General features: G+C 42.7%; 1 protein-coding gene across 12 annotated transcripts in view; it reads right to left on the reverse strand.

The window, feature by feature from the left end:
• Nucleotides 1-8,543: 8,543 nt before the first annotated feature.
• Nucleotides 8,544-22,098, reverse strand: part of adgrb1a (adhesion G protein-coupled receptor B1a) — a 160,671-nt gene continuing 147,116 nt past the window's right edge. For 10 of the 12 annotated variants that reach the window (XM_047598667.1, XM_047598666.1, XM_047598678.1 and 7 more), the window contains 7 exons: nt 20,514-20,685; nt 19,467-19,562; nt 19,332-19,371; nt 17,696-18,357; nt 14,860-14,895; nt 14,466-14,624; nt 8,544-10,522 (listed from right to left, as the gene is read on the reverse strand). In XM_047598667.1, coding sequence (XP_047454623.1) covers nt 10,328-10,522; nt 14,466-14,624; nt 14,860-14,895; nt 17,696-18,357; nt 19,332-19,371; nt 19,467-19,562; nt 20,514-20,685 — 1,360 coding nt within the window. In that variant the 3' untranslated portion in view covers nt 8,544-10,327. The remainder of the gene's footprint in view (nt 10,523-14,465; nt 14,625-14,859; nt 14,896-17,695; nt 18,358-19,331; nt 19,372-19,466; nt 19,563-20,513; nt 20,686-22,098) is intronic. The other 2 variants (XM_047598671.1, XM_047598679.1) reach the window with 2 other exon arrangements.

A 22,098-nucleotide genomic window follows, 5' to 3' on the forward strand; every position in this document is an offset into this window, starting at 1 on the left:
CCGGGTCCGACATGCGTGTCTGTCACCTTTCAAACTAAAGTCACATGGGTGCTTCACAAAATACAAGTGGAGGCTTTTCTAGAGTGGATGTTAGCCATTAGCATGCAATGTTTTAGCTTCAATACAACAGCTGCTAGTTATTAATGCCACACAAGATGCACTGCGTATTGCGTCGCTTCATGCATTTGGTCCTGTGTTTACTCCAGTGAGCAGTCACGCTGCCTACGAACAGCACCAGAGTTCACATAAAGTGAAACAAGACCCCCGTTTCCAAGCCGACCAGGGTTTGGTTGAGCTTTCACACCTGCTCAAATGAAGTGGAATATCGGAGGAAACGAACCCTGGTCCATTTAAAGCCGATCAAACAATCAAACAGCTCTGGTGTGAAAGCGACTCTAGTTAAAAAGTATAAAGGTTCTCACAAATGTCTCGTCCCTAATTTAATGCCTCTAAATATGTTGTTTTGTTTTCATAGTCAGTGTCACAGTCAGTAGATTTCCTTTCCAGGGTCCATTTCAGAATCATCAGTAAAAAAAATAATGTAAAAAGAAAATAGATTATAGAAAACTACTACTGCTATTAAGTTGTATTAAATCTCCATTTTAGACAGTTCAAAGGAGGCCAGCGTTGTTGGTGTCAGAACACATTTGAGTTCTGAAGGCAAAAATCTTGTTCTCAAGCCTGAACAGCTCAGCAGCTTCAGTAAACGCAGTGACACGTTACATTTGATGATTCTATTGGGTGTCTCACCCAATTAGCTGGCTTACGTCTTATTAAAGTGTATCTGTAAGGCATTTAAAATGTGTGCGTGTGTGTATACGCGTTAGTTCAGAAGGGAGTTTTATTTTCATGCATCTGCACATGTTTTTTGGATACAGGCTTTAATGCCTTTAGAAATGAAACATGAACACTTACTGCACATGCACCTGCAGGCACATGGAGAATAAACACTGTGCATCAGCCATAAAATGTCACACATCCACCCATATGTGATTATTGCACATGTAATTTGGATATCATGGGTCCACTGGACATTTCACCAGTCCACAGGGAGTTGGTCTAATTCAGTCACCATAGCATTCATTCATTCATGTTGGGTCATAAGGTCTGGATCATAGTCACCATTTCACATGATTCTAATGTTGCTCTGTGGGGTTAATGCCAGGGCTTTACACAGGCCACTAACAGGAAAACAAAAGCCAAAAACATTTCTTTATGAGATGTCTCTGATTACTTTGTGCACAGGAACATTCCTACATTGAAACAGAGGAAAAAATACACAAACGTCTGTTCAAAGTGTCATTTTGTGTTCTTTTTTTGGGGGAAGTGAGCTAATTTGGAATAATCTGAACCTGGGATAATAACAGAAGAATTGGCGTTTAATTCTTTTAGTAAGAGTCAGGAAGGTTGAGTTTAAGTTGAGGAAACAAATGCAGGATCGATAGGAGAGGCAGAGAGTTCAACAAAAACTTAACAATTAACAAAAAGCACTGCGTACGGCAGGTAAACACAAAAATCAAAAGACTTATGGGTTTGACATGGAGCAAAATCATGGAGACAACATTAGTAAGTAACATTAATGACGAGAAAGGAACAAAGGGAAGGCAGGGCTTTAAATACACAGAGAACACACAGGTGAAACAGATCAGGGCAATGACACCAAGAGAAACCAATTAACAATTAAGGGACACACGAGGAAACACAGACAGGAAATCCAGAATTTAACAAAATAAAACAGGAAATGAAATGACCTGGACAGACATGACAAAGACACAAGGAAGCACGACACACAGGAAACTAAGAAACATGACGGAATAAAACTGGAAACAACAAAACATGATCACAACATAAAAGACAGATAGTAAGACACTAATAATAATAATAATAATAATACTTATGGTTTTCCAACTTAAACCTAATTCTGTCAGAGTCCTTAATATTTATAATGTTTCCCTAGAAACGACAGGAAGGACAGTTCACTGTGGCAGCAGATGTTCTTCTAGTGTAACAACACACACTTAGAAAACAGCGGTGGATCTGTGTGTCTGGGTAACATCTGTCTGTAGGTCTAACTATGTTTAGATGGAGGAGAAAAATAGAATATAGCTCATTTCCAATAAATAAACACAAACAGTTATTAGTGAGAGACTAACTGCTGTGCATAATATTGAATGTACTTTGAGGTTTCCCTCCAGCTAATGAACGATTTCGCTTGTCAAACTCAGTATTTACATATTTATGCTAACAGCACTGATTATACAGAGCGACCATTTACCAGTTTTAACCAACCTGGAACCTGATTTTAAACGATCGACTTGCAGTTTAGATTTTATTTGGAACATCTCCCACCTGAAATACACATGACACATGACCAGACACTCACCTGAACCTGGAAGAAAAATCTGTTCGACTGGTTCTCTAAGGACTGTTAATGTCCAGAGACTCCAGAACAGCAGTGTAGACACCTTCCTTTAGTCCTCTTTCACAAAATGATTCTGTTTTGTGAATGGAGACACAGACCTTGTATTTGATTTCAAGGTTTTTATGATAAAGTGTGGATCGGTGCACAGCAGCAGAATAAGGGGGTGTAGCCTCAATTACAACCCTGCTGATCTGAAGAAAACACTTTCTTACTTAAGTAAAATAACCAACAATCTCACAAATCATCGGGTTGAACGTATTTTTAATGTGTTTTTAGTCAGAAGTCATCTGGACCTGCCATCTCCATTGACTTCACTGTTACCATGGTTTCAGCAAGGGGGAGGGAAACTGCTGCTTCTTAGAATGTGCATCTGACTTCATGATGGTTATAACTGGACCATAGCGATCCTGGAAGCTATAGAGGTAATGCAGGTAGGTAGGGCAGATTTGTTATCGCGCTGCCAGCAGAGAACAGACAGATCAATGAGGAGCGACTGGACTGATGGAACATCAGCTGCAGAGTCTGGTTATTAGGTTGGAGATAATAACTCTCTGGCATAGAGAGGAACGTATTTCTTCAAAGAGGACGTTTTCCCACTGAGAATGTGCACCTGAAAATGACTGTGGCGTAGCAGAAATAATGGCATAATGCGCAGACACAATGAAAAGGAAGAGTAAATCATCCTGTTGTAGCATGCATCAACCTTCTTATTACGGATCTCATCGTAGAGAGTCTCTATTGTTTGCACATACTTTGGCGTCAGCACATGTTTTTGCATTTTCTTCCAGCTTTAACCCACCTGCAGCAATTTAACACTCAAAGGCGGCCAAATGTTCTGTTGCGCTCTCAACGTCGTCATCCCAGTTCAGGTAATAACGAGCTATTCTGAGCAAAAATCACGACCCAAAATCAGGTTGTTTTTGGGCCTAAGACCAAACTTTTATTCATTTATTTTCTCTAACCGCTTGTCCTCTGGAGGGGGGGCTGGAGTCTCTCCCTGAAGGTTACACCCTGGACAGGTCACACCAGACAACCATTCACACCATAACGAACACGTCTTTGGACGGTGGGAGGAAGCCGGAGAAATTTGAACCCAGAGACTTGTTGTTGGCCGGCCCCAATCTAACAAAAAATGACCCAATCCTGGATCAAAGTCCTGTGACTTACACCTCCACTAGCCTGTCAACCTCGCACCTTTGGCGCCCCCTTTTAAACCGGGCGAAGGGATGGTGAAGGGCAGCCTGTTCGGAGCATGGGCGTGGGCAGGAGCTCAGGGGCCCAGGTCCAGGTCAGTCAGAATTAAACCTAACGAGTCCAGTTGCTCTTATTTCACCTTTGTTATTTTAGATACAGGCACCAAAGTGATAAGAGAGTCGCAGAGATAAACCCAGAAAGAGGAGAGTAAAGGCCACCACATGCAGGTTAAATCAGCTGTATGTGCAAGAATGACACCATTTATAGAAAAAGACTTAAGCCCGGGGGGCTGGAGGAAATGCGATTATTGACTTCAGAGACAACACTCACACGGATCTCGGATGAGTGCTTAACTGTCATCTTAAATGTGATAATAACACCGAGATTATCGACAGACGTGGCACAAGAGAGAATCCATTCGAGGAGGAAGCTGAACTCTTTTTTAAATTACTAAGAGGGTTTTAAGTCACTTTTATTGTTTGCTTATCAAACGGCTTTTTTTTTCATCCGTTGGCTCGATTGATTATCCATTAGGGACGAGAAAATACTGTACAGTGTCATCAGCATCTGCTCTGAGATCACACAAAGACAATCCCTCTTAGAGAATAAGGTGAAATTAAACCAGCCTCACCATGTTCATGTGACTTCATGGTGATGTGTTCAGGCCCGCAGGAGAACTAATAGTAGCTTTCCTAAGGCCCTGGATGACCGGTGCTACCACTGGCGCCACGACCAGGTGCTCAAGGCAGTTGCTGAGGTGGTCAGCTGTTCCATCCTCGTCCTCAAAGTTAGTGAGACTCCCCCCAACAAAGTCAGACAAGACAGTGTCTTCTTTCTAAAGCCTCAGACTGGCAGCTGAGAGTGGATCTTCGGTTCCACAACTCCCCGTCATCTACTCCGACTTCACCGAGCATGTGATCATGTGGGAACTTGTGGGGCCTTCGAGGTTGGCTGCTGAGTCTTCTTGGTTTATTGCTGCTGAGGTGCAAACCTGGACCTCATCAACCCTGATCAGGTCACCTGTGTGAGGAAAACCCCTGATGCCATTAGTTTTCACGTCTGCGACCTATTAGGTTGACGTGTTGTAAGTTAATGGACGGGTTACGCTGCAAATAAATCGACCTCGACCAGAAATTTTGCATATTTGAAATAAAAATATTTATGGGATCTTCGAGGGTTGAATGGGCCTCGGAGCACTTAACGCCTCTGAAAAGCTCATTTAGTGTTCGGGTGGTACAGCTCTGTGTGAAAGGTTCAGCTTCAGTGCAGCTGCTGGTCATCGGGATCCTGCTCCTCCTCGTCCATCACCCACGGCCGCAGAAACACGTCAACTGGTAGAAGAAACCGGTGAAACGTCATCAGAGGGCCGGTTCGTTAATGGCCATTGTCAGGTCTTCGCAGGACGAAGGACGAGAGGAGACTGATGTCGGGTGATGGTTGAATTAACAGCGTGAGGTTAATGTGACTGGATGGGTACTAATGATGTTACAGGCCACTTTTTTTACTCTCCTCACGCTATGTCACTGCACCACTGAAAGCGCCGCAGCTGGAACAAAATAAAAAAAATAAATAAATAATAAAAAGGACCTCTGAAGCGAGGAAAATCAAAGTGAAGTCATCGAAGTCCGAACAGTTATTACACCACGAGTCAGGAGTTCGTGAGCGGTGAGAGGATACGTGGGTGCGTTTGACACAGCGGTCGTGACAGGCGTCGCTGTCCTAAACCGAAGCGCTGTGAAATCTCTAAAGGTCAAACTGCCCTCGTCTCCCAGCTGAGTCTGTCACGAATAGACGGCGAGACGGAGACGAGAGAGTCAAATAAAACGTCTAAACGGCGTCTTAACAAAGTCACTTTCAGGGTTTTCTGAAAGCTGCACGGGAGGACTGAGTTAACTGTTAACATATAATGTGGTCTAATTCATTATTTTAAAGCACTGTTTTATTAAGACAAGTGGACAGAATGCAACACTGAGACCCAGACTCATGTTGCACTTATTTTTCTTAAGAAATTTCATATTTTTTCAGGATAGTTTATTTAGTTGTCGTTCTTTGTGCTAAAACAAACGGCAAAAGAAGATTTGCTTTACTTTTGATCAGTGAAGTTACCATATACGGTTCCCTGTCCTTAAATGTTAAACTCGTAACGTAAACATGAGTTAATGTTGACAAGTACCTGAATCAGCATCAGCACATATGTTCTAAAATACATTGGACCAGTGATTCTCAACCGCGGACTCCTAGTGGTCAGTACTGTAATTGCAAAGTGTCCAAGAAAAATCATTGAAAATAAAAACCTTTAAAAAACATCATATAATATTTATAGAAACAAGATTATTTTACTCAGATGTGACTGAAACTGTTATCTACCTAAACTACACAGGATATTTTTTTTTTCTCTAATTACATCTGTTTCACTAGTGTAATTTACTGTATTTTATTAAGAGAACTCGCTCCGGTTGCATTGTTCAAAATTACTGCATGATGCAGTTAAAATGTTGAGGCTCCTACTGTTTCAGTGCACATGCACCATTCATTTTATGAAACATCTGCAGGGGGCTGTTGTGGGAAAGTCATTAACGTGGATGTTCAGTTCAGCACTTGAAATTAAGCTATGCTCATTTCTGATCTACCTGATCTGAGGATGGAGGTAGTGGGGGGTTCCTCAGGGTACATCAGAAATATGCAAGGGGGGTCCAGGACCCCAAAAAGGTTGAGAATCACTGCACTTTGACCCTGATTTGATCCAATTTGATCTGAGATCAAACTGTCTTCTTTAATGTAAACTAATGTAAACCACATGGTTCTAAACCTCACTGAAAGGCGAAGGGACGCAGTTTAAAATGTGCTGAAGTTACCAAATATGGCTCCTCGTCCCTATAAAGGGGTAAACCACAGATTCATGCATAATACATAAACTTTCATAAAGTGTATGAAAACAACCACTCAGTATTTTCCTCAATGAGATATATAATATGCTTATAAACTCAATCATCTTACTGTGTTCAAACCAAAACATATATTATATCTATTTCACTATATTTTCATATAAACAACGATAAAATAAAGTAACACAGAACTGGAAGCCAACCTTAATATGGGATATTTAAATGTAAGTGGCTGCAGAAAAAGCGTTGGCAGTGGTATTCACTCAGCTACTTCACGTTCCAGAGGAGAACTAATGACCCAGCAGCCTCTTCTGAGTCTGGAGGAAGTGAAGTGTGGTCAGGTCATCGATATTGTGGCTCCACTCTCGGACTGTACTGATCAGACTCTGGCTCCAAAGTCGCAACATGGCGCCGCAACGAATCCCTGGGAACTTCGGTTTGGTCAATGCAAGAAAGTGGTGAGATGTTGTCCATATTTAAATATGGTCTAATCCTGTGTAGCTGAAAGAAATTCTCAGACTAATGACAAGAATGGCTCAATGGACAACATCAGGTTCTGTGAGGAGGGCGTTGTCCCCACCAAGAAGGCGAACCCCTATCCATCCTTGAACATGTCCAACCTTCTCAATATTCCCAGTTATCACACTCATCACGACCACCAAGCTGAGACTCGCCAGGACCAACGGGAGGTCCTGACCCTGGGCTTGTTAGTCCACAATAACTGCATGAGGCCATTACCGAGATGGATGCCATGTGGCGAGATGTGTCTTTAATGACTTTGACCTGGTTCTTCTGTTCAGCTCATGTCCTGCAAACATTCACACCTCAGACCGTAAACCACTGGTAAACACATCTTTACTGGAATTTATCTTTTACTGGAACTTTGTCCTGGACTCAGGCACGATCTGAATTTGGTCAGATTAGGAAAATGTCCAAATGTGGAGGTCGCTTTGCCCTCACACACGTCTCCTTCTTGTGAACGCGATCAGTATCTGAGGAAATTTCTTCAAATTTGCACCTGGACTCAGGTCTGAGGTCATTGGGGCTGAACCATCCTGTTTTGTTGCAGGTCACATTGACCCATCTTTAAATAATAAAGTATTTTTTTAGGTTGCTGCTTGGTGTAATTAGTGTAATCAACATATATGAATTTAATGATTATATTACATAGATACTGTTTGGATAAATACGATTTGTTTTTTTGTTTTTGTAACTGTGACTCACACATTCTGTTTACCATTTTCACCAACTTCCTGACTTAGGTAAAGGTAAAGTTGGATTTTTATGCACCAAATCAACACATGTGGTTCTGACTCTGTTCCACTCTTCATGGCTTGTACCACTTTTATTCTACGGTTTAGCATGTGTCAGACAGGCGTCGTAAGGTTTAATCTAAACCGAGGAGAAGCTTTTCCTGTAATAATCCCGTTTTAATCAATTAACCTCCCGAGAGCCTGTGTCCTCATACGGGGACGTTAACTTTCAGGTTTGTGGCAGCTTCTTATTCTGCTTCATTTAAACTTTTATCCCCATCACTAGATATTAGTTGGTCTAAAAACATGACAGTGGATTTATTCTGCAGACGATCACGTGACAAAAGTGGATGACGTTCAAAACCTCATCAAATTGACAGTTGAAACTTGTGTTTTTCATGCTTATTAACTTTTCTAGTTTAATATGACAAATTTTACTAAGAGTAACAGGCTATAACTTCGCTAATTAGCAAGTACTTGATAGAGGATATAAGGACCTCATTATTAGCTATTCTGCCATGTTCAGATATATATTTTATTGTAATACTGAGTAAAATAATCCCTGTGTCCACACATGAGGACATATTTCCTTTACAGTAACGACTTCCTGTTCAAAGACAATGTTTAGTTTTTTTTTTTTTTAGTTCTTAGGTCCTTCTAATCCCAAAGAAAGACAAATGGAGAAATTAAACCAAACAACAGCTCAGGTCTCAGGAGGTTAAACAAACAACCCACAGCTCTTAATGTATCAATCAAATGTGAGGAAACGAGAAGAGTAGTGCTGTTTTATTATATAGATATGCTTTTATTAGAAATAAGACACATTCATTTTGTGCTCTGAAAACTGTACATTAACAAAGAGGCGACCCCAGTAAAATAAAAAGGGATGTGTAAGGGGGGGTGGGGGGTGGGGGGAGGTGTGTGTGTGTCAGTGGTCGGAGGGATGTGGAGGTCACGGGTCGGGGGGGTCAGGGGGGTCGGCGGGGTCAGGGTTTTTTGACAAATACAGAGCTGCAGGAGTGACTGGCGGTGATATCAAAACACACACACTGTTACATTGCGATACAGAACACTCGTATAGTCCAGTACCCTGAAAGGACGGGGGGGTGGGGGGTGGAGGGGGACAGGGAGGGGTGAGGATAATCATGTATTAGAATAATCGTGTTCATATTTATAATAATGATAACAACTATCCCCAAGCACAGTAAGAAAGATATTTATAGGCTAAAATCCATTCTGTAGAACTCTGTTGAAATAATTACAATGCTGTACATCAGGACTCCAAATGAGCCTTGTGCTTTCTCTGTGTGCAGCCACCGTACCTCACACCACCACCTCTGCCTTTAATCATCTCATATTTATAGAGCTGCTCATTTACCCACGTTTCCATCATTCAACACACGCACGTACGTACAGGTCTTCATCCTTAGCATCTCATGAAACACCACCGTGTATAGCGAGCACTGTACCAAGCCTGCTTGTACATCGAGAAACTGACCCACGTGTTTGTTGTCGTGTCCGCGTCCTCCCGCCCTGAGGGGGAGGGGGGGGGGGGGGGGGGGTCACGCTGAGGTTGAGGGCCGATTAGAGTGCAAAGCCTGCGCTCCAGCGTCTTTGAGGTGTCTGTCAGGGAGAAGGCAACCTGCCGTTTCGGCTCAGGGTGATCACGTCTTCATATTTTTTTTTTTTTTTTTTTTGCCCCCCTCTCCATCGCTTGTCACTGCAGGGACAACCTCACCCCCCGCTGGGATTGAGGGGGAGGAGGAGGAGGAGGAGGAGGAGGAGGGGGTCGGTGGGTTGTGATATGAAGTTGCAGCCAAAGTGATTGGGGGTGAGTCGCTGAGGACGGGGGAGGAGGAGGGGGGAGCAGCACGGAGCGGCACATGGATGAATGTCTGGAGTTCTGCCTCCTCGAACCCTTTTTGCTTTTTTCCTCCCGAGGCTGATTTTGAGAAAGAAAGAAATCCAGAGGCCTCTCGAGAGGTCGTGTGCAACGTCAGTCAGGAAAAACGAGAGAGAGAGAGAGAGAGCGGGACGATAACGCAACAATACTCAGAACGATGAAGAAAAAAAAAAGGAGACATAATCATGATTATTACACTGTAACCATTTAATACAGGGGGAAACATTGCATGGATACCGTTGCTATGCTGTTTAATACATGACCGTATGATGCACACGTAGTCGTAGCTCGACGCGCTACCTCGGTAATCCGTCTCCCGCGTGAGTCAGCGTACGTACGAGAAGATGATGAGCAGGTACTTTTGCTGACATCAAAACATCAAACGAAACAACACAGGAAAGGAGGACACGGCGTTCCCGTTCTCTCTTTAATTGGTTAAATTGATTTTCTGATATTGTGACTCTCTCCCCGAGTCACAGCGGTCGGCTCGATCCAGTCTTTGAGTAGAAGTTCAGAGCAGGGCAGTGTGTGTGTGTGTGTGTGTGTGTGTGTGTGTGTGTGTGTGTGTGTGTGTGTGTGTGTGTGTGTGTGTGTGTGTGTGTGTGATGAGTCTGAGAGCGCTGGAGGAAAAAATAAAATAGGGGCGAGGTTGTGGGGTGTGAGGTAGGAATCACACCTCCGTCTGCAGGTCCATGATCTCCTGGCCCACCAGAGGGATGGTGGCGCTGTTCTTTTCCCACTCCACCGTTTGCAGCTCCAGGGGGGAGGCCGCCACCGCCTCCAGGTCCTTTCTCACCCAGGACGGTGGGGAGTGGGTCTTCCGGATGCCCTCCCATGCCCTCTTACTCGGGGTCTGCTGTTTGTCCTAAAGGGAGAAGGAGATACGGGAACAGCTTGTTAATCTCATATATGTTTTTTCTTTTTTTATGATACACTCTCAGAAAAATAGGTCCTTTTGATGTCTAAGAACCTTTTCTCACTGTATAAGTTTTGTGGGGAACTGAATTTCAAAAAGATTCCATTAAGAAAACATGATAAATGGTTCTTTGAAGAACTAAGAGGCAAAGGGTTCCTTACTGCAGGGGACTTCAACGTTTTTCAAACCAAGGATCCCAAACTTATATATGTTCTATATTAAACTAGTGCTACCTATAAATATACATTATTATTAGAATTTTGCATCCAATATTAGGCTATTCAACTAATACACAAATACTATTATTATTTTTTTTATTTCAAACATGTATAACAGTAGAGTGGCCGTGCATCTTCCATAAACATAAACATACCTAAATGCTAGATTCAAGTTCTAACTTTAAACATAGCTGAACCAGTCATTCTGGCCTGACTGATGGGGGCTAGCTCCACCGTTAGCTTCTCTTCTGCTAATATTGCAGCAGGAAAATCACCTGGGCACTAAACGGGCTCTGGGCCAATTGCAGAGTCAGCAAAATTTAAATTTGTGCAGGAAATTTATAAATCAAATATATATAAAAATGTCTAATCAACCAAAGATTTAGCGACCCCCCACCCCCGGCAGTAACCATCACAGACCTGCAAGGGGTCGCGAACCCCCTGTTGAAGACCTACGCCCTATGGCATCAATGCGAAGAACCACTTTTGGTTCCAATTTCAACCCTTATTTTTACGTCTGTATCTGTTTTATTACTTCACTACATCCTTTTAACTCGTCTCACAAGTTTCTGAGGGGATGTTTTAATCATTTAAATAATAGATGGTAGAGAGAAGATCACTGTAATTAGCTTAGCTTAGCTCTGCTTAAAGACCCTTCTGCTTCTATGTTTTACATATTTACCACTAATAACTAAATGGAATAAATTTTTATTAATTATTCTCTGCTCGTAATTACGTACTGGTTCTGGTAACAGATCCCATTGCAATATGAATAAAACAAGAGTTTTTAAACTACTGCATTTAGTGCGATGTGCTAATTTGAATCTGCATGTTTTCGGTTACTGGTCAGGTCGTGTCAAGTGTCTACAAACTGTAGCAGCCTGCATCCATGCACCGAAGGGCTGAGCCCGTACACAACCGACAGAACCAAACCATAGTTTTGCAGGAAGTTATGAACTTAAATTATTTCTCTCGTTGGCCTCAGTGAAACGCTCGCCCCAGTTTCACTCATCAAACTAAGCTAGGTTAATCACTCCAGCTGTCAGCTTAAAGGACCAGTGTGTTGGCGTTCGGGGCATCGAGCGGCCAATTTTGCAACCCCCTGCACTTTTAAACGTTAAGGAACTACGGCAGTCATGGGTTTGATGTTCCTCCTTAGAGCAGGTGCTTGGTTTGTCTGCAGCTGTAGAAGCAGCAGGTTCTACCAAAGAAGAAGGGGCCAAAAATCAAGTTTGAGAAATAAATGAAATGGCTACTTGGGTCAAAACCCCTTGACGTTAATCTTAAAAGTACAGCAGAAATAAACATGCTGGAGGGGCTGAATTCTTACTGAGCTGAGAGTTTGCAGTCATATTAAGGCTTAAAGTTAATCATAATTAAGAGTTAGTCGACTTCGAGTGAGAGGTTCACGGCTTCGCTGGTGGTGAGCATCAGTCAGGATTAGCCAGGAGTCAGGTGAGGTCAGGAACCGCCAAGATGGTGCCAGCAGGAGCCGCCACACTAAAGCACGGTTTATACGTGGCGATATTTCTCTCCTGTACACTTGGGTTAGTTTTTGTTTCTGCTTCCTGCTTCACTTTCAACAATGGCGGCTGAAAGGGATGTGCATGTGAGGCTATAACGTTAGCATTGATGGTATAAACGATGCGTGAGCTTCAGAACTGCTCATCAGGAATTTTTGGGCGATGACACGAAGGGTTTGTCCAGATTTATACAGGTTCAGATGATACACGCTCATAACCACATATGTATAATTTTTTCTATACACTGGTCCTTTAACACAGTCTTTGGAGTTCTCATCTGTTTTTCAGCTAGCAATCGTAAATACACCAATGCCTCTTAAAAAACCCAAAAATGGCTGTAGACTGTAGGGATTCAATCTAATGCACAAACTAACTCTATGTACTAACAAGGACTGAGATGCATGTGCAGTTCATCCACAAAACACACATCTTGCGCCACCAGTGGAGAAGCAGAGGTCTCTGCCTCGTCCACGGGTCACGATCATTATATCAGAATGTTTCTTGCTGTGCACGTGTCTGATCAGTGAAGTTGGACTTCGACCTGACTCCAAAGCTGTGAAACAAACAAGAGCTCGGAGGCTTTGGAAGATGAAAGGAGATGGAAATAATCAGCTGTCATGAGATGAATGCAGCTACAAAGCCGACATGGGTTCTCTTCTGTGTCTGCTCTTTGGGAATTTGTTCGACAACAGCTACAAACCAATCCATGTGTGTCGCTAATATCTCTGCTAATAAAGACACAGTGAAAGCTTTAGCCCTACACAGCTAATAACCAAATATCTTGAAATCCAACCTGGAGAGTTGTTGCTGGAGATTTTGGAGGCTTGAGTAGTAAGAAACTCTTATTGACCAATGAGACAAGCAGCTGGGTTGGATGCATAATGTAGGAGGATGTACATTATGTATAATGTATGAAATAAAGAGTTTTTAATTCTCTGATTTTCTGGTTTTGTAGCCACCATCAATGAGGAAACTGGGTAAGTACCACAATAAAACAAATGCTGCCTCGAATTTCATCTTAACACAAGTTAAATTTCTAAAAGTATGGTATAGTTTACTTAAAGGCTTGTGTTTATGTCTTGAGGAGCGCTGAGAGTAGCGCTAAAGACTGAAATGAGAATTTAAAATGGTTTTCCAATCCAAGGGCTGTTAAAAGTTTATAATCTTGGTTGTCTGGACCAAAACTAATGGGATTCTTTGATTCTCAACATCAGATATGATGAACGAATCAATGTATTTTGACATAAATTTGTTCCTGAACGTCTGATTTAGTTGTTGTCGTCCAATATCTCCAGCAGCTTCTACGCTACCTTCAAGATACCATAGAAAAGCAGGCCCTGTCACTTTTTCAGACTTTGTTATCTTATTAACCAATGAGACAAGCCACTGGGTTGGATACGTAATGTAGGATGTACATTATGTATTATGTATGAAATAAAAGGTTTTAATTCTCTGGTTCTGTGGGCACCATCAATGAGGTAACTGGGTAAGTACCACAATAAAATAAATACTGCTTCAAATTAAGTTAAATGTTTAAACGTATGGTATAGTTCACTTAAAGGCTTGTGTTTATGTCTCTAGGAGCACTGACGATTGTCTTAATATGAGACTTTCAAATGGGAATTTCCAATGTCTTTCCAATCCAAGGGGTGTTTCAAGCGTATAATCTTGGCTGTTTGGACCAAAACCAATGGAATCAGCTTTAACACACTGAAGTAAATTTATATACGAATCAATGTATTTTAACATAAATTGATTTAATAACTTTTGTGCTTTTTTGTCGTCCAATATCTCCAGTAGCTTCTTTGCTACCTGAGCAACCACAGGCCCTTTTTTAAACTTTGGATTCGTCTTTGCACTGAACTAAAACTAGGTCCTGTGACATACTTAGGTATTTCACAATTCTAGTTTTTACTTGCTAGCTGCTACATCAACATTTCTTTATTTTCCTCTAAGCCTGTAATCGTAGTTTGAATGTTGAACCGCCAACGGCCCTGAATGCTACTGCAGTTTGTTCTGGGGCTGAGGCTGTTCGCAGATTAAATATGCAGCACGGCATAAACCAGGAACTCCCGAGTCTCAGTTACAGGAGGGAAACATTCGGTGTTGGGGAGGGGGAGGGGCAAAACAGAATAAAGTTAAACTCTTTACACTCATGTTGGTCTTGTCACTGCTGGCTGAGGACACGCTCCATCTTTTGGCAGCTTTGGCATCAACAGGTGGAGACTCTCTATCCTTGTCTGCATTGTGAATCTTCCTGTTCAGGTCCTGAAACATGTCCTGGTGGCGTTTCCGGGTGTGCATTATTTTCTACACAGGAACATTGCACGTTACGGACAGGGTAAACAGCACAGGCGACCATCAATCCTCCTACGTTACCCCCTTCACATTGAATGCCTCTAACACTACATGTCACACGCAAATTTGAAAAAATAAATGTATGCTAGCATCTAGAGGTCTGAGATAAGAGACATAGCAGCTTTTTTTTCTTTTTTTTTTGGCAAACTCTAAAAAGCTCTGTAGGAATCAAAGAGACTAAAATTACCTCAAAGTCAAGCTCTGCATAGCGTGATTTTCGTCTCTGGGAGGGGGGGAGATGAGACAGAGAGATTAAAGATGTGCCTTGGTATCGTGTGCCTCGTGAGCAGAAACGCTCAAGAGCCTCTTAATTATTTCATTGTGTATCTCCACATCAGCCAGTTTGGAAAAAAAAAAAAAAAGTTCCTAGGACTCAGCGGAGAGGAGTGAGTCATGAGGGACGAGACAAGATTTGCTGCTGGTCATTCTGACCCCGTTGGCACAAGTTTGGAGTTAACAGATTGTGACCGAGCGACCTTTAAGCCCTCCGTCACAGCGCGGTGAAGGAAAACCTGACCTTCAGGCCGCCCGGTTGCTGTGGCAGCTGCCGCCTCGCACGGCATCGCGGAAAGTGTGTTTTGCCCCGAAGTGAAAAGACACCAGCAGGCAGATGTCCGGGCCGCTGTGTCCCTCTATCGCCACGTCGCCTCATCCTGCCGCCGCTGTCTGCGCTAGGAGCTGAGTGTAAACTAACCTTTTCAAAGATGCTCTCCTTATTATATTAAACTCTTACGGCTAGAAGCTACCGCGATGCACCGTTTGTTGTTGGTTACGATAAGAGGGGGCGGGGCTTGGTGATGTTATGTTTAGCGTATGACATGAGCAATGAAGAGATGGAGGACAGGGCCGCTCCGTGGAGTCCTACACAATCTCTTTCCTCCATCTAATGAGCGAATGCTCGGCTTATTCACGTCACGCCTCCCTTCTCCATCGTCTAACACCGTCCGCTAGCTCACTGTGTGAATGGCTGCAGTCCATGCAAAATAAATAAGACAGCAAGATGTCATGATATGAGGCAGAAACACAGCAGCAAATTGAGAGTTACTGAACTCTGATGTCCCTGTATTGAGAGAGTGATAATAAAGAAGAGATATGAAGTAAAGGAGGTGATGTTTACCACAGTGATACTACCACCGTAAATTCTCAAACAAACAAATAACAAGAGTCTCTGAGGCTGAGTTATAATATAACACCTGATCAGTTCTGCATAATGTCCTGTTTCAGAGCAGCGAGTCATGTTCTCACCACCCTGCTGTTAAACAGGAATAGTCTTGTAATTTTTTTTTTTTTTTTGCACCACGTCCTGCAGATGTTTCACATTAAAAGCCTTCCAGGAAAGAAAGGGATTATGGTCTGTAAGCTGCTTGAAGTTCGAGAAGAAACTGCAAGCATTTATTTACTTCGATAAATTACTCATTTGGAACAAATACTACAGTCTAAATTACAGGTGTTAAACACATGGCACGCGGGCCGAAAGTGGCCCAGCAGAGGGTCTAATCCGGCCCAGCGGGATGAATTTACAAAGTGAATTTGCATTTGTCCCAGTTTGTCCACAGTTTGAGGCCACGTTCACACGAATATGATTTTTAGGTGAAACCGCATAAGTCTAAGACGTTTAGGTCGATCGTCATGACGAGGGGTGAGCGTCGATAAGATTTTATTGATACCGATGCCATTATCAGTTCTGCTTATCGATCCGATTCTTTATCGATTCCCTTATCAGTTCCTCGTGTGAATTTTTGGTTTAAAAAAAGAAGACTTTCATGGTTTTATTCAGCACTTTTGTTTGGTTTTAACAAGAGGAGCTTGAGTAAGAAAGCAAATAGGAAACTGGTCAGTGGATCTTTACTAGCTCTGCTCTGCTGAGACTTAGCGATAGCTGCCCATCGTTGACCAGAGAACACATGATACTCTCCGTATTTAATGCCGTGCGTTGTTTACAAATGCTTCAGCTTGTTGTTGGTGTGGCCGCCCTTGCTTGTAATGCCCACCCCTCTATTACTGTTCGTTTTGGTGTGGCGTCACTTCTGGAGAAGTGAAGCCACACTTTGGACCATATCAGCCTCTCCGTCATTGCGTCTTGCTTGTCGTCACTTTATGTGAATGACATGCTTCAAGTAAAGATTCTTCTTCTTTCGTTTTATGGCGGTTGACAAACAATTTTAGGTGCATTACCGCCACCATCTGGACGTAAAGATAGGGGAATCGATAAGCATATCCACGAATTGAACCAGTTGGAAACGGTTCTTTAAAAGAACCATCTCCATCCTTAGTCAAGACAGATACGGAGCCTGTGCCTGTGTCTCATAACAACATCAATGGCGGACTACAGGACGGCTTAAATGTAAACGGCTGCATGTAATCTGGACTGTATGTTTGTATACGACACGCAGCGTTGACGCGCATGCTAAACCTCTTCTTCTTTTATTGGCTGAGTTCAGTAGCAGAAACAGTGCCACGCAGAGGCCTGTAATATGTACTACAGCCTTTCTATAACTAGATGCAGTTTTGCAATGGATCCATCTTTATGGAGAAATTCTTTAAATGACGACAAGGAAAACTGGAGAAAAAACGATTGTGTGCACGTGGCCTTAGTAAGACTAGGACGATATAACAGCAATGTGTCCGAATTGTATGTATTTTTCCTAAGATTTATATAAAACAAATGGAAAAACATCTGGAGTTGTCGTTACTTACGGGTCATTATTCTGTTTTGTTACTTGAGATTATCTGAACTAAAATGAGTTTGACACCCCTGGTATTAATGGTGTTCTGCTGGGACTGGCAAATACTGTTCTATAATGTGATATGATTCACTTAAAACTCAGATCAATTGAAAACTAAAGGTCAGCCTCTACTATAAACCAGACCGGGTGTTTGAGAATTTATGATAAGTAGTACAAAGCACAACTCTGCATGCATGTCTCGTTTTTAAATATGAGATATGAGGCTTATAAAGCATTTCAGTAACACAAATATGCTTGTATTATATATATATATATATATATTTGTTTAGGTCTTACCTCCAGTGAGCTCATGGACAGCGTGGAGACGGTCTCACTCTTGGACATCACGCCGGAGTTTCCGGACTCTCCTCCGTCGCACATGTTGTTGGCCACCTGGGAGTCTCTGGGCATGTTCTGCAGGTTGTGTGCAGGCGAGTCTCTGTCAGAGCATGACACACTGACCTGGTCAGCAGGCAGGCTCTTCAGCCCAAAGCCAGGCACCGGCTCTCCACTGGGAGGGTTAGCCAGGTGGATGAGCCTAGTCTGAGGCAGCTGCTCAATGCTGATGTTATATTTGGCCGCCTGCTCCTCTTTCCCCTTGGCGGGTTTCAGGGTGCCTGTGCTGTTTGTGGGCAGGAGGACGTACCCCGGGCCTTTGCCAGGGCCTTCGTTGCTGCTCCCCTCGCCGTTCCCCCGGGGCAGATCTCCGTCCAGCTGCTTGAAGAGCTCGCCGTCGCAGATGTAGATGGACTTGGCGCCGGGCAGCTCGGTGCTGATTCCCTTGGCGGCGCCTTTCTCCCTGCGCAGCGTCAGCGTGTGGCTGGTGTAGTCGGCCACGTTCTGGAGGTGAACCTTGGCCATGCTGGCCGGCATGGTGTTGAAGTTAGAGCCCTTCTGAAGGGTGAGGGTTCCAGATGAGGCCTTCTCCTCCCCTTGGATGGACGAGCGCTTCATCGTGCCTGGATCAGGGAGGCGAAGAAATCGTGTGAGGTCAAGGGTCAAAACCACCTGGGGATCTATGTATCTATATGACCAGCCACAACATTAAAACCATGACCATTCCCTACACAATGTTAGGAAGGTGGTCATAATGTTAAGCCTGATCGGTGTATGAGTAAACTGTATACAAAGAAGTCAGTTTATGGCTAATTCAGAAGATGTGAAGCCTTCGTCTTTCTATATTTGTCGTCCAGCTCCATGTATGAGTGAGCTAAACATTATTTGTAAAGGCTGCAGTAATTTAATGGACATCACACTGTGAGCAGTAGATAAAGGCAACATCGCTCCAGCACAAAGGCAGTATCAGCCTTTAAAAAGCATCCGCATCAGTTAAATCAAGCTGCTTGGTCAGACAAGTCTCCAACAGTGAGCTCTTGTTGTGTTTTGCAGATGCCACTGATGACATTAGGGCTCAATGCTCAGACTCATTCCACCGTAACAACTGTTGGTTTATGGCAGCATGTTCAAACAACGCTCCCACCAAATATCCAACCATTACATCCTGAGGTTCCTCCTTTTATTTGACACAAAGAAAAAAAAAAACAACAACAATCTCTCTCTGTTCTTTTCTTTCCTTCTGTCTATGTTTCAATAGCTTTAATGCTCCAGATGCTTTACTTGATATCCTGTCTCGAGAGATAATCAGATTGTCACTCACTCAGGATCTGATGCAGCTCTGTCGAGAGGGACTTAATTATCGAGCAGGAGAAGGAGGAACTCAGGCCTGTTTGTCAGCGTACAGCTGTTCAGCCCACGTTCATCCCTGTCTCACCTAAACTGAGTTAAGCCCTAGTAACGTGCCGCATCTCATGTCAAACCAGCTCGTTCAGCGAAGAGAGGAGCTGCTGTGATTCTGGCTGTATGAGCCACGCACAGAAATGAGGAAAGAATCTGCAGCTTCTGAGGAAACAAAGTCAAACAACCCGGAGCTCACCTGATCTGCAAGCCATGTCCACGTCTTTCTCGAAGTCAGTCTGAGGACAGAAACATGAGAAAGAAATATTATATTATGTGTGCACATGCTGCCATTATGTAATGGTGAAAATACACACATGTAGGCTGTTCATACCATGAGCTGAGCGTGGCCGTTCTGGAACGATCCTCCCGAGTCTCCGTTAGTGTCTTCCTGCCGGTCGACCACGCGACACTTCACCGCTTCCTGAACCTGCACAAGACCACGAGACTGACTGAGTGGCCTTTTATGGACACAAGCAAGCAAACGTCTGCAGATTTAGTATCAACCTTTAAGAGCTCCAGCGTTTTTTGGTCATTAAAATCGAAATTCTTCGCCTCAAAGGTAGCATGGACGTCCTAAAGGAATGTCTCCTTGTACATGTCTGATACATTCTGAAGCATCTTGGCTATTGTCTAGAACTATGGTGTCAAATTTAATGTCAATTAAAGGGCTGGACCAGTAACATAATAGCATAATAACTCCAGATATTATCATTTGTTTTCTGGCCGAGTCTTTGTCAAGGTGCTGGAAAAGTCAAGAATCCAAAGAGGAGAAAAATTTTCCGCACACTTGAATGTGTGCAATGGTATCACTTCAATATTTTAAGCTTCAAGCTTAAAGGAAGAAGGTGATACCACTGCACAAATTCAAGTGTGCGGAAAATTTTCTCGACTTTGGACCCTTTCTTTTAGTGCAAAGAAGTACATTATGAATTTTTGTTTAAGAAAAATAAGTCAAATTTCTGTGCATTGCTGCCATCTGCTGTTTAGCTCTGGGTCTCTTTTAAGATCCTGCAGGACACATACGGCGTAACCTACTCACTTAGCCGACGCCATTGCCAGCCATTTATGCTTTAGTTGGTGCTGTTTCTATTCTTACTAAAATAGTGAGACTCCTAGTGGACAAATTAAGAATAGACGCCAGTTATATTGAAAAATTGCAATAAACATCTTTGCATTTTCGCACTTTGGAAATTCATCCTGCAGCCTAGATTGGACGCTAACATCTATGGTCTAGAATTAATGTCATCCACATCCTATTTAACATACGAACCGACTGACACAGCTACTTCTTCTCAATTGTGGAAGCTGATCAAAAATAAAAACAACAACCTTTAAATCTGAATTCAACAGATCGTGGAGGAGGTAAATCGTGAGGTACCTCTCTGCGTAGGATGCAGTGGACCATGACGATGACGAAACCTTCCAGTGAATCAAATACAGCGAAAAGGATCTGGAAAAGCGCAGAACGCCGGTCGGTGATGGCCAGGACAGCTGACATCCACGTGAGGGCCAGAAGTGGCAAAACCACGCAGGAGCTCCACAGTGACGCCCTGCAGGATGGGAGGGGAACCACAGTCAAGGAGAGCACCAAGAAACCTTTGTCAACAAAGACTACAATTACACTGTAAGACATAACTCTTTCATTAGCTAAGGTTATTAGTTGTGTTGACATCTAAGGCATTTTTCTACACAAAAAACTACATTACTTTTCATTTGTAGCTTCAAATCAATCCATCATTAACCCTGTTAGCGTAGTAGTGTTAGCAACCTTCAAATCTTACCATGCATAAATAACGTCACAACAAATAACTATGTTACTATCACGGACAAAAAAAAAACATACATCCATTATCTGCAGATATATATGTTTGTAATTCACATATATTACATGCATGTATGTTTAAAAGATGGTTCAGTCAAACCATAGAGGGTCTAGCGCCACAGGAAAGAGAGGGAGGGAGCGAGGGTGAGCAGTGAGGAAAAAAAACAAAAACAAAGTGTAATGAGGCTGAAACAGAATGCAAAGACAAACAGGAGAGGTAGAGCAGAGGAGGTCAGACAGAGAGAAAGAGGAAGTAAGAGAGTCTGTCATTCCAGCCACTTGTGCCCCCACTCTCCTTTCTTACTTTTCCCTCATTCATTCCATTCGTTCTAAAGTGGGTGTTATGGGTTAATGTGTCCTAAATCAAATCCTCTCGCTAAACACATTTCACCTCCCGAGACCTGAGTTTTTATTTGGTTTGGTTTACATTTTTATTGCATTTCTCCATTTCTCTTTATTTGAGATTAGTAGGACCTAAGAACTGTAAAAGCTAAACATCGCCTCTGAACAGGTAGTTTTGGGAAAAAATCACGTCCTCATGTGTGGACGCGGGGATTATTTCACTCAATATTATAATAAAGTCACCAATATGTAGCAAAATATAAAAAATGTTCATGTCTGAACATGGCTGCGCAAAAGCAGAACAGCAAATAATTTAGTCCCAACGTCCTCAATCGAGTACTTGCTAATTAGTGAAGTTATACCTCGTTACCACTGATTAACCTGTAATATACAACTAGAAAAGTTACTAAGCATAAATAAAGAAGTTTCAACTGTAAAATCCACCTTTGTTACGTGATCGGCTGCAGAATAAATCCACTGAAATGCCCACTAGCATGTTTTTACACCAACTATAATCTAGTTATGAGGATAAATGTTTAAATGAAGCAGATTATGCCACAAACATAAAACTTAACGTCCCCAAATGAGGACGCAGGGTCTCAGGAGGTTAAAGGTTTTATTCATAGAATATATCAGAGGTGGGAAAAGTACTCGAGACCTAAAACATCCAGTTGATTTAACTTTGCTATTTTTCACAGTGTAAAATTGGCGTCAACAAAAGAAGCAGAAAGAGACAAAAAAAGCTTTACAGTGTTTGTCATCGTTGCAGATCACTGACGAGAGCAACGAATAAAAACAA

The sequence above is a fragment of the Mugil cephalus genome, chromosome 11 (genome assembly GCF_022458985.1).
Source record: "Mugil cephalus isolate CIBA_MC_2020 chromosome 11, CIBA_Mcephalus_1.1, whole genome shotgun sequence".
In the NCBI taxonomy this organism is placed as follows: domain Eukaryota; kingdom Metazoa; phylum Chordata; class Actinopteri; order Mugiliformes; family Mugilidae; genus Mugil; species Mugil cephalus.